Source organism: Echeneis naucrates, chromosome 17 (genome assembly GCF_900963305.1).
Source record: "Echeneis naucrates chromosome 17, fEcheNa1.1, whole genome shotgun sequence".
In the NCBI taxonomy this organism is placed as follows: domain Eukaryota; kingdom Metazoa; phylum Chordata; class Actinopteri; order Carangiformes; family Echeneidae; genus Echeneis; species Echeneis naucrates.
In genome coordinates, this window is record NC_042527.1 from 1,139,948 (window position 1) to 1,150,319 (window position 10,372).

General features: G+C 40.3%; 1 protein-coding gene across 5 annotated transcripts; it reads right to left on the minus strand.

Moving 5' to 3' along the window:
- Positions 1–2,822: 2,822 nt before the first annotated feature.
- odr4 (odr-4 GPCR localization factor homolog) lies at positions 2,823–10,160 on the minus strand. Of its 5 annotated transcripts, XM_029524918.1 has the most exons (14): positions 10,020–10,160; positions 9,618–9,721; positions 9,346–9,462; positions 9,104–9,196; positions 8,220–8,326; positions 8,103–8,139; positions 7,135–7,278; positions 6,946–7,041; positions 5,799–5,846; positions 5,340–5,459; positions 5,144–5,255; positions 4,557–4,769; positions 3,597–3,650; positions 2,823–2,902 (listed from the first exon to the last, which is right to left on the minus strand). In XM_029524918.1, the coding sequence occupies exons 2-14, from the start codon at positions 9,714–9,716 to the stop codon at positions 2,832–2,834; spliced, it is 1,311 nt and encodes a 436-aa protein (XP_029380778.1). In that variant the 5' UTR covers positions 9,717–9,721; positions 10,020–10,160; the 3' UTR covers positions 2,823–2,831. The 5 variants fall into 5 exon arrangements, 4 of the variants coding, with proteins under 4 accessions (XP_029380778.1, XP_029380777.1, XP_029380779.1 ...); XR_003841944.1 differs by having other exon boundaries at positions 2,824–2,902; positions 3,597–4,769; XM_029524917.1 differs by lacking the exon at positions 2,823–2,902 and having other exon boundaries at positions 2,912–3,650.
- Positions 10,161–10,372: the final 212 nt, after the last annotated feature.

The window sequence follows — 10,372 nt, forward strand, 5'->3', positions numbered from 1 at the left end:
AAGAAAGCACAAGACTTCAAAATAAAACAGGAAGTGACACACACAACAAATCCCCTAGGGCCTGACAGGAGAGGGACTTTGTTACTTCCAAAATCTGGGTTGTGCCAGATGGTTCCAATTGGGAACCTGTGGTTTCTAGAAAGGGTGGAGGCAATCATGGGGTTAAGGTAATGGAGGGTTAGGGTTAGGGTTGGAGCAGAGATGATTCAGCACCTGTGGGACGTGGACAGGAAGAGAAAGGAGGACAAGACACAGTCTACAGGAAGAAACAAAGTTAGAGACACATAATGTTGGAAGGAACATTCATGGGGGCTGGAAAGACCCCAGAGAGACAGAGGGAGAGAGAGAGATAGAGAGGGGGAGCTAGGCACAATGCATCCCCCAGCAGTCAAGGCCAATAACAGCTTAACTAAAGAAACAGCAATTGAACTCAAACTTTTTCAACTGTAGACTTTGTCACAAAAGAAAGGTTTTAAGCCTGAGCTTGAAAACTGCAAGTCCACCCCCAAGACTGATACGAGACTGTTGGTTCCATTGAAGAGGAGCCTGATAGCTGAAAGATCTACCTCCCCATTTACCTTAGGAGACTCTAGTCACCACAAGTAAACCTGCAGCCAGACAGAAAAGTGACCTCCTACAATGATAAGAAACTATGAGCTCTGAGATCTGATGAAGCTTGGTCATTCAGAAATTTGTATGTTAGGAGAAAGTTTTTAAATTCTATTCTCAATTTTACTGTGAGATAATGAAAAGGAGCTAGCTCAGAAGAAATGTTATCTCTTTTTCTAGTTCATTAATATTTGTGCAGAAGCATATAGAATCAAGGCTTTTCAGCGATTTGTTGGGACATCCCAATAGCAGTAAATCACAGTAGGTAATAATTACATTGACTAGATTTTCTATGAGACAGAATGGTTTTGATCTTTGCAATATTGCGTAGTTGAAATAAAGGCTGTCCTAGAGACATGCTTTATATGAAGGACAAAGGACATGTCCTAGTCAAAAATTACTGCCAGATTCCCAACAGTGGAAATGGAGGCCAAGGTAATGCCACCCATGGCGGTTAGATGAGTGCATAATGGCTCTCTAAGGTGTTTAGGGCCAAGTACAATAACTAAAGTTTTGTCTGAGTTTAGAAATAAAAGGTTGCAGGTCATCCAGGTTTTTATTGTATGTCTGTAAGACATGCTTAAAGCCAGATCAGCTGATTAGTTTTATTCGGCTTCATTGATAAGCATAGCTGAGTATCATCTGCATAACAGTGAAAATTGTTGTGCTTCCAGATAGTATTGCCTAAGGGAAGTATGATTTCAATCAGCTTAGTACGGCTCCGTTGGCCCCAATTTCATGTTTCAGTCTCTGTAATAGAATATTGCAGTCAATGGTGCCAAAGCAGCACTAGATCTAACAGGACAAGTATGGAGGCCAATCCATTTTCTGAAGCCATAAGAATGCTGTTGGTAACTTTTCCAGTGTTGCTTCTGTGCTATGATGTTCTGGAATGGAGAGCCGTAAGCTGCTGCAACCATGTGCGCCGCCATTTTGGAAGAAGATGCCTCTATACGTACGACTGCAGACCGGCCCACAAGGACAACCTTGTTGTCAAGTTCGCTGACGACACTACAGTGGTCGGTCTAATCTCCGGCGGTGATGAGGCTGCCTACAGAGACGAGGTCCTGAAGCTGGCAGTCTGGTGCTCAGAGAACAACCTTGCTCTGAACACCAAAAAAACCAGAGAGGTCATCATTGACTTCAGGAGGCACAGCACTGACCCAGCCCCCCTTCTCATCAACGGCGAGCGGGTGGAAAGGGCCCACACTTTCAGATATCTGGGCGTTCTCATCTCTGACAACATCTCCTGCATCACCAAGAAGGCTCAGCAGCGGCTACACTTCCTGAGTCCTCAGTAACACAGGGATAACGCTGTGGATTAAATTTATATCCTAACAGTTCAGTTAATATAAGTATAGAGAGAAGGCAAACCACCGTCTTCACAACCCCTCCACTAATGGACACACCATGGCACAGGAATACTGAAAGAAGCCGAAATATATCATATGTGGAGTTTAAGGGGGAACTCGCCTCCATTTTAGGCTTTTAACACTTACCAAGAGCTGGCAATCATCCTCTCTTTACACTGACAGTTTTCCTTTAAATTAAGTTTTAGTTTTTTATGTAAATTCCAAATTCATGACTCTTATCAACCCTTTTTGTGATCAGAAAGGAGTAGAGATAAGAATGAAAGCTGCACCATATACCTCCAAATTGTTGCACAAGCTGAGTGATTCCAAATGTATTAGTGAATGTCATCAATTCAGAAATCAGAGGTGGAAATATAGACTGCATTTAAAAAAGGGCCCGAGACTTTTCACAGCCACAGATTCTATACACAGTCTGTAATACAAACTGGAGGCTTCAAACTGACAGTTCATAAAACAATGGAAGATATTACAGTGAGTCTGAAGTTTCCACACATGCATGCACATGCACAAGCCCCAGGCTGTCAACAGGATTACTGTACCCTGATAAAGCCTATAATTTTTTACATTGTATAAAACAACCTGTAGCTGGCAGAGCCACAGCCTGGGAATCACAAGTGATTGGTTGCTCTCTGGTTTCACTTTGAATGTTGCTGGGTGTTTTGTTTTGTTTTGGAACCTGCACTTATGTGTCATTAGAACACAACCGTTGTGTCTCACTTCACAGACACAGCTGCAGCACATTCACACTTGTCAAGATTAGGTTTGCTGTGAATGATGCAGTTTGGTGCTTCTTTCGTGATTCAATCAGCAGACGTAGCAGATTTTTTCAAAAGAGTATTTATTCTGATGTCAAACATCGCTGAAATAGAGCATAGAGGCAGCAGTGGCAAGTAGGGCGACAGCAGCACCAATGACAACACCTGGGCGACACAGAAGGGAAGAATGAGGACAGTGATTGTACAAATATACACAAATTGCACCTCTAAAGTTATAACTTTAAGAGTTTCATTTGTGAACAGGGCAGGACTAGGGGACTATTGGGAGTCCACAGCCACTACATGTGGTGATGGTTAATACTTGTTGCAAATCAATCAATGCCTAAAAAGACACACCAACACCCCTCTCTCATCTTAAATAAATCCACATAAATTGTTCTTTTTAGATTAGCTTATGTTACTGGTTCAGACTGAAGACACACAGCTGCAAAGTGTGTGTGCTTCAGACACACACCAGAGTTAGCTGTCTTAAAATACAGTGTGCCCCCTTTTTTAAATGTTTCTTTTAGATAATGCTTTTATATAAAGTAATTGTTTGCAAAGTAAATAGATATTCTCACTCCACCAATGATGAAGTAGCAAACACTCGCAATAGTCTGTCTGACCAGTTTAAATGCCCTGAAACTCATTTCTTTAACCCCACAGTTCATTAACAGTAACAATAATATTTTGGACAAAGTTCAAATTGCTCACAAATACAAAGTGATATCCTTGCCATGAGCGGCCTGGAAAGGCAGCAGATGTTTGTTTTCATGAGAATGTTTTTACTGCCAAGTTTGGGTGGTGCTGACAAATGCAACAGGAAATAGGTGGAGCTGCTTCCACAGTAAGTGTTTACCAGTGTAGTTGTTACTCCTGGGCTCCAGAACTTCAGCTGACTCCACAAGAGGCTCTAGAGACACATGACACAGTTTTATCAACGACAGTAATGTAATACAATACCTCAACCATGATTATTGGGGGGACAAAAACATCAACAATAGTGATAATAATGTTAATAATATTAATAAAGCTAACATCAACAACAACAATATTATATTAGCATTGGTTAAGGCTGATGTCAGCCAGGGAAACCTTTGAGCAAAGATCTGTTTCTTCACCTTTGGTGACATCTATAGCGCGACTTGGTAATCACAATTATATTTAAATTCCAAATTCTGCTTTAAGAACATTCATTCATCGATCCATCTTCTACTGCTCATCCATTTCTGGGGTTGAGGTCAGTAGTGAAGCCAATTCAAGCTCACACTGGGTGAGGGTGAGGTACACCCTGGACAGGTCACCTTTCCATCACAGCGCCAACATAAAGAGATAGACAGAGACCAACAACCACTCACACTCAGACCTACAGACAGTTTAAAGTTACAATCATCCTAAACATGCATGGCTGTGGATGGAGGGAGGACGTCGGAGTATGCAATCAGGGAAAGAACTCCACACAGAAAGGCCTTAGTCCTGGAAATCAAATCCACAACCTTCAAGCTGTGAGGCAAAAGTGCTAACCACTATTCCGCTGTGCCACCAGCTTTGAGAACAAAAAGGCTGAAATTTTTAACACAGTCCCCTACAGTCTTCTGTGTGTGTGAAAGTGTGTCAACTCAAAAATATTTTTCTTATTTTCACTATACTTACCTTACCAATAAGAATTTAGACAATTGTTCCAAAAGAGAAAAGAGAGTTAAAACTCTTCTTCTTATATCAATGTGCTCTACAATAACTGAACTAGATTTTAATGTGAAAATACAATTTATGCCATTTAATGATAAGCTTATTGCAAACACAGAGACTCTTCTCGAACCTGCTGTAATATCCTCTAAAATTTCAGCAGTCATTTCCTGTTTGGTGTCCAAGTCCTCCTCAGCTGCATCAATGTCCAGCATCTCTTTCAGCCGTTCAGTCACCTCAGATAGGCCCTCGTCATTGAAGCGGTAGTCACACACACAAACAGATCTGGAAGCTTTCACAGAACAGAAGACACGGCAAGGGAGGCAGAAGTGCTCTGAAAGAGAGACTTGGCCGCACCAAGTCGGAGGTCCAGTAAGACAAGCTGCTGCTGCTGCTAATAATGTTGAGACATCTGATGTCAAAATTATTACTTGTTACTGCGTGTATCAAAAACGACACAACTACTGGTCATACCAGTCCCAATGAGTAATAGTGAAACCCCCTACATGCACTGACTCGTAAATGAACGAAAGTACATTTACACTGCTCAGCAAAACGTTAACTACATATGTTTTTAGTATGTCTTGTCTTGCTTTCAATGTCAAAATTCCTGTGGCTATGCATCCATCTGGCTGCTGCCTGCTGTATTTCTTTTTCACAGCCAACACAGAATACTTCCACACACGGCCTTACTTATAGTGCGTATGTGTGTGTGTTTACCACTCTGCTGCTTGTTTTTGCTCCTCTTGCATTCTTCTTCTGATGCCAGCAGCTCCTCCAGAAGCATTTGAACCCTTGTGGCCACCGTAGAAAGCATATCCCTTTTCAGCAGCTGTGCCCAGTGAAGATTTAAGGAAACAATTTTGGATTTTGTTTCCAGCTGCACTTGAAAGTGTCTGATATGTTGAAAGCTCACCTTCTCGGCTTGCTTGGCCTTTGGTTTGTTACTGTGAAGATAAGTTCTACTGTGGATTGTTCCTCTCACTGACACATTGCCTCCACACCAGTGGACCACATCTGCTGGTTTCTGTTCATCCTAACACACAATACATCACAGTTGTTTTATGTTCATCAAGAGAACTTGATTTAGAGGCTACATGTCAGCCTCAATGACTGTGGCAGTCATAATTATAGAGGGATGAATATGTAATTCAACAAATTATTGAATTATTGGACCAGTCCAGATAGTTTTCTAATTAAAAATAAATAAATAAATAAATAAATCACATTTTCAAAAGAAGCTGATACAACTTTTTATCTTTTGTGGCCTGTAGATGTTGTGACGTGGTGTTTTTACAAAACACAACAGGGAATGTATTTGTGCCTCCCTGCTGTGCTGCTTGGGACCTGTGAGGGCGAAGAGGCCCAGTCTTACCGGAGTGATGAGTAGCTGAGCTGTGTATGTCTGTCTCACATTCCTCTTCTGCAGAAACATATCAGACATTGAATATTTGTGCATTTTAAATATTCGGGTTGTCATCATTATATTCCCATTCATGCAAATCCAATGGCCAATTAAGCTCTTTTCCTATCCAGTTCACTTAATTTCAATTTCGATTGATTGGTTAGATTTGTTGTCAAGTGCCTTTTGTTATCACATAATACAACACAGCAAAAAAAAACATTCATGTACAACAAACAATATTGCAAATCAGTGGAAAGCAGAAGAGGCATTATATAATAAGCAACTTGAGTAGCAAAGAGTCCAAAGCGCTGTCATTTTGTGCTCTCGGCCTATACGACAAAAGGAACTAAAATCTTATTAAATATATTTGGCTGATTCTTGTGGTCCTGAATGGAGCCAGACAGGAAGAGGTTAAACTCTTCTGTAGTGGCTCTAAAGGTTGTACTGAACAGATGTACACCCCTGTTCAGTATATAGCATATATATTGGTTTTTGTGGCTTTGTGGCTCAGCAATCTCTTAACAAGCTTTTTGTCATCAAGTGTCAAATGTATCATCAGTCATGGAATATCTGTGTAGAAAGGTATTTTCAGCACTCCTTAATTAAGGTAAGAAAGCAGATTAAATGTTTTTCTGTCTAATTTTGAATTAGGACCAAAAGAATTTATGATCAGTTCAGAGAGACCTACTGTTTAGAAACACTTGCCTTTAATGCAAATATGACTGCTGAACAACTTAACTGTACCCACTGTATAAGAGCCTTGCTCATGGGCATCTGAATAGTTTTTAGGAAGACATTGTAACATGTGTTTTCTCCAAACCACGTTTTTACTGTGGCAACATTAATTATTGCAACTCTCTAACTCTAACCCTAACCCTCTCTGGGTAATTTGTATGTGAAAGGATGTATTTAATACACTCACTCTCACTCACTCATCTTCTACCGGTTATCCAACTGGTTTCCAGGTTGTGGGGGGTTTTGGAGCCAATCCTAGCTCATATTGATGCAATAAATACTGTCAAAGTGTCCATGAGCAAGGCTCCAAAACATTCCTCTGGTAAGTTAAGTTTCATAGATTCACTTTTTTTAAGTTTTCTCTGTGTTAGATTTAGCCAACCTGCCCCGCTGTGAGCTCTGTGTCCTCTGGAAGCTTTTTTCCATCAATCAAAAGAACCCCAGGCATTATCTGGTCTGCCCACGATCGCAGTGCCTCCTAAAACAAAGAGTGAGATCAATTCCTGTGAAGAGTCATCCTGGAGGTTCTAAAAATGCTTTGTGTGTGTGTATGAGTTTGGATGTACTTTACCTTAAGACATGTATCGATGCTTTCTGTATTTGTTCTGTTGCTTGGTAATGGTACCAACAAGTCGACATTTAGAAAGCAGGACACCATGGTCCAGGCGGAACACACACCTGACTGGTACTTCCAGTCTGCAGGCTTGGCCACACTCTAGAAGAGCCAATCATAATATTATTAAGACTGAACTACTACATGTCCAAATCAAAAGTTCATGTCAGAATTTAACATCATTCAATGTGTTCTGAGGATCCAAATGATCCAAACTCTCAATGATTTCATACACTGGTTTGTATTTTTGTTTGTTTTTGTGTTTTGTTTTTTAAAGAAGAAACCATATTTGGAGGAGAGGGTGGAGCTGAAGAGGAGTGAGGAGGGAGGTGACCTGCTCTGTACTGTACTGCCCTGTATCCTGATTGAGTTCAACAGTCTGTCAATAACATGCTTCAGATACAATAAAATATCCAGCTATATGGTGTGTTTTCTTTACCATTTGCCAGTGGTCATTAGATGGGATGAAGGTTTAAAACTCTACAGCATTGGCTTCACTTTTACAGACCCAGTCCACTCTCACAAAAAGTCTATGTCTGTGACACAAAGAATTGGATATGGTGACATGGCAGGACACCAGTATCATCTGCCAGCATGGAGAATGAGATGAAACCTCAAAAGGTTCTTCTCTCAAACATTTATAATATGGCTTTGCTTTTCAGACAGATATGTCCACTTTTATACTTTTATACTACTCTAATCAACAAGCATTGTTTCTATAAAAAGGGTCAAATATTAACTCCAAAGGTTTCAACCTTCCTAATTTCTCACTCATTCTTAGTTAATAGTTCTGACCTGAGGATTACACAACAAACATTTAAAGGAAAACATTTCTTAAAAGCTTCTTGAAGGTAATATGCACTGGATTGAAAACTCTGACTGACTGGAAGCTGCTGCTTAGTGGGAAACAAAAGATGAAAACAAACCTTAGGGTCTTTGACGTCAAAGGTTCTACAGATGGTTCTAATACCTGGGGTTAAAGAATATTCACATGCTTTTCTGGTAGCTTCCTGATTCAGTAGGAAGACGGTAGAAAAGGATACTTTCTTGTTTTGGGGTTAATGAGCAGGGTGACTCGGTCTGTTATGTCATCATCTGCTGGGTTCCACAGCTGCTCCGATGAGATCAGGTTCTCCACTGCAAAAACCAGCTGCAAGTACAAAGCACACACACACAGTGGGCTTTAGAATCATTACATTACATTACCTCTTTCACCAGAAGCTTTTATCCAAAAAAAAAAAAAAACAAAAAACGTAGAAATCACGAAAGCGTTCACTAAAGTGAGGTTCAGGAGAGCCTGGTGTAAGCATTAGGTGCAGCATCCATGGAATAAGTGCAAGGAGATCAAGTAAAGAAGTGAACTGACTGTAGTAAATGTTACTAAAGCATTTTACAGCGTTAGAGTTGTTAGAAGTGGTGCGGTCCCCTGAAGAGATGATTGTGACAAGGATGCCCCTTCTCTCTTATGTACAGGGGCAAAGCCACACAATAATCCTTGGAGGAACACGGGGGTGAGAAGAAGCTTAAGGCTGAATATTGGCATTCTAATTGATGGTGCAGATCAAGTAGTCACTCTGAAGTCAGCATTGGTGACTTGAATTTGATTTTGACAGCCATGAGTAGTTGGTGGAGGTTCATAAGTAGTAATAGTGCAATGTGGCCTTTGGGTGATGGAAGGACAGAGGAAATGATCCTATATGTAACATCTCATCCTGATGTCAGTGCTCTCTTTCCATTACATGATACAGTTAAAAGAGTTTTGTATATGAATGTGTTTTGGCAAATGAAGCAATGCATTTTAAAATGCATATTTGAACATTTAATTAGTTTAATAGAACTATACTGTTTGCAATAGCTGATATTTGACTGACTATTGAGCAGTTGTTTGACCGCTCATACATATACAGTGTCTTTATGCAACTTTCACCTGCCGCACTGTGATTAGTGTGTCCTTGCCATCTGTATCAGTGATGATGAAGATTCCCAATATGGATAGGCCTCCAGGCAGCATCCTTGACACCTAGAAAATGGTAAAGGGAAAGGAAAATATTGTAATATTTAACATTTTCCTATTGATAGCTGTTTTGTGTACATTTTATTATGCATTTAAAAAGTAAATGGAATTAACTTTAAAGTGTTTTGGGTGTGAACTTAGTCCCATTTTCCCACCTGTCGGGCATGCTCAGTAACCCACTCCTTGTCCAGGGAGTTTGCAGGAGCTGAAGTTGACTCCTCCCTCTGTGGTGTCCTAGTTGCCATGATGACAAAATCCTTTTGGGCTGAGCTCTGAAATTATCATGAGTTACTGCCTCTTCACTCCACATGCAACCCACATCATATGCTTATTTACATTCTGAAAATACATTTTCCAAAGTTTATGTAGTTCTGTATCCTATTATGTGACTGACGTAAAAAAAACAAAACAAACAAACAGCACTTACCTGTCCAATAAGCAGGCCTGTAATTGGATTTGCGTGTTGTTGACATAGTTTAGACAGATATGCCTCCACAGCATCTTCTACTATATAGCCACGACCCATACTGCCTGAGGAGAGTGGGGAGAGGGAAGAGGCCATAGAAAATCTGATTTTTCTTTAAGCAAGCTTTCCATTAACAAACATAAAATTGATAAAGATGACTTGTACAACTAAATTTTAAGGTGTGTTTTAAGTTTAAGGATTCATATTTAATATTGCCTACAGAGAACAGTCATCAAAAGCGAAAAATACCCGCCACCCATTGACTTATATTCGGTAAAATGAACTCCTTTAGCTAACCAAGATTATTTTACTACAGTTAACTACGATTAAATGGTCAAAGTTATAATTCGAAATTGTTCTTACAGCTTGAGCTTCAAGACTCCGACAAGGTGCAGTGAGGGAATACCTGCAAGAAAATGGTACTGTATCTAAAATGTGGTCAGAGAGCAGCAGTTTTCTTTTAGTTATGACAGCTGGCAGTGGTTTGTCAGCAGAGCCCTAAACACGCTTTACCGCGATACTTTGCGTAGTGACGTATTTCCGTCGCGCTCCTCTGTCGTAGTGGGTAACTTAAAACAGACTAGACGTTCGAACCACGGACAGAACATTCCCCTTCAAGATAAAACTTATTATAACCAAGTGCTGGTATTTTTTTACTCTTTTGGCTTTTTACTTGAGCTATGAATTCGCAATGACAACAGTTAAATTTTTACTAA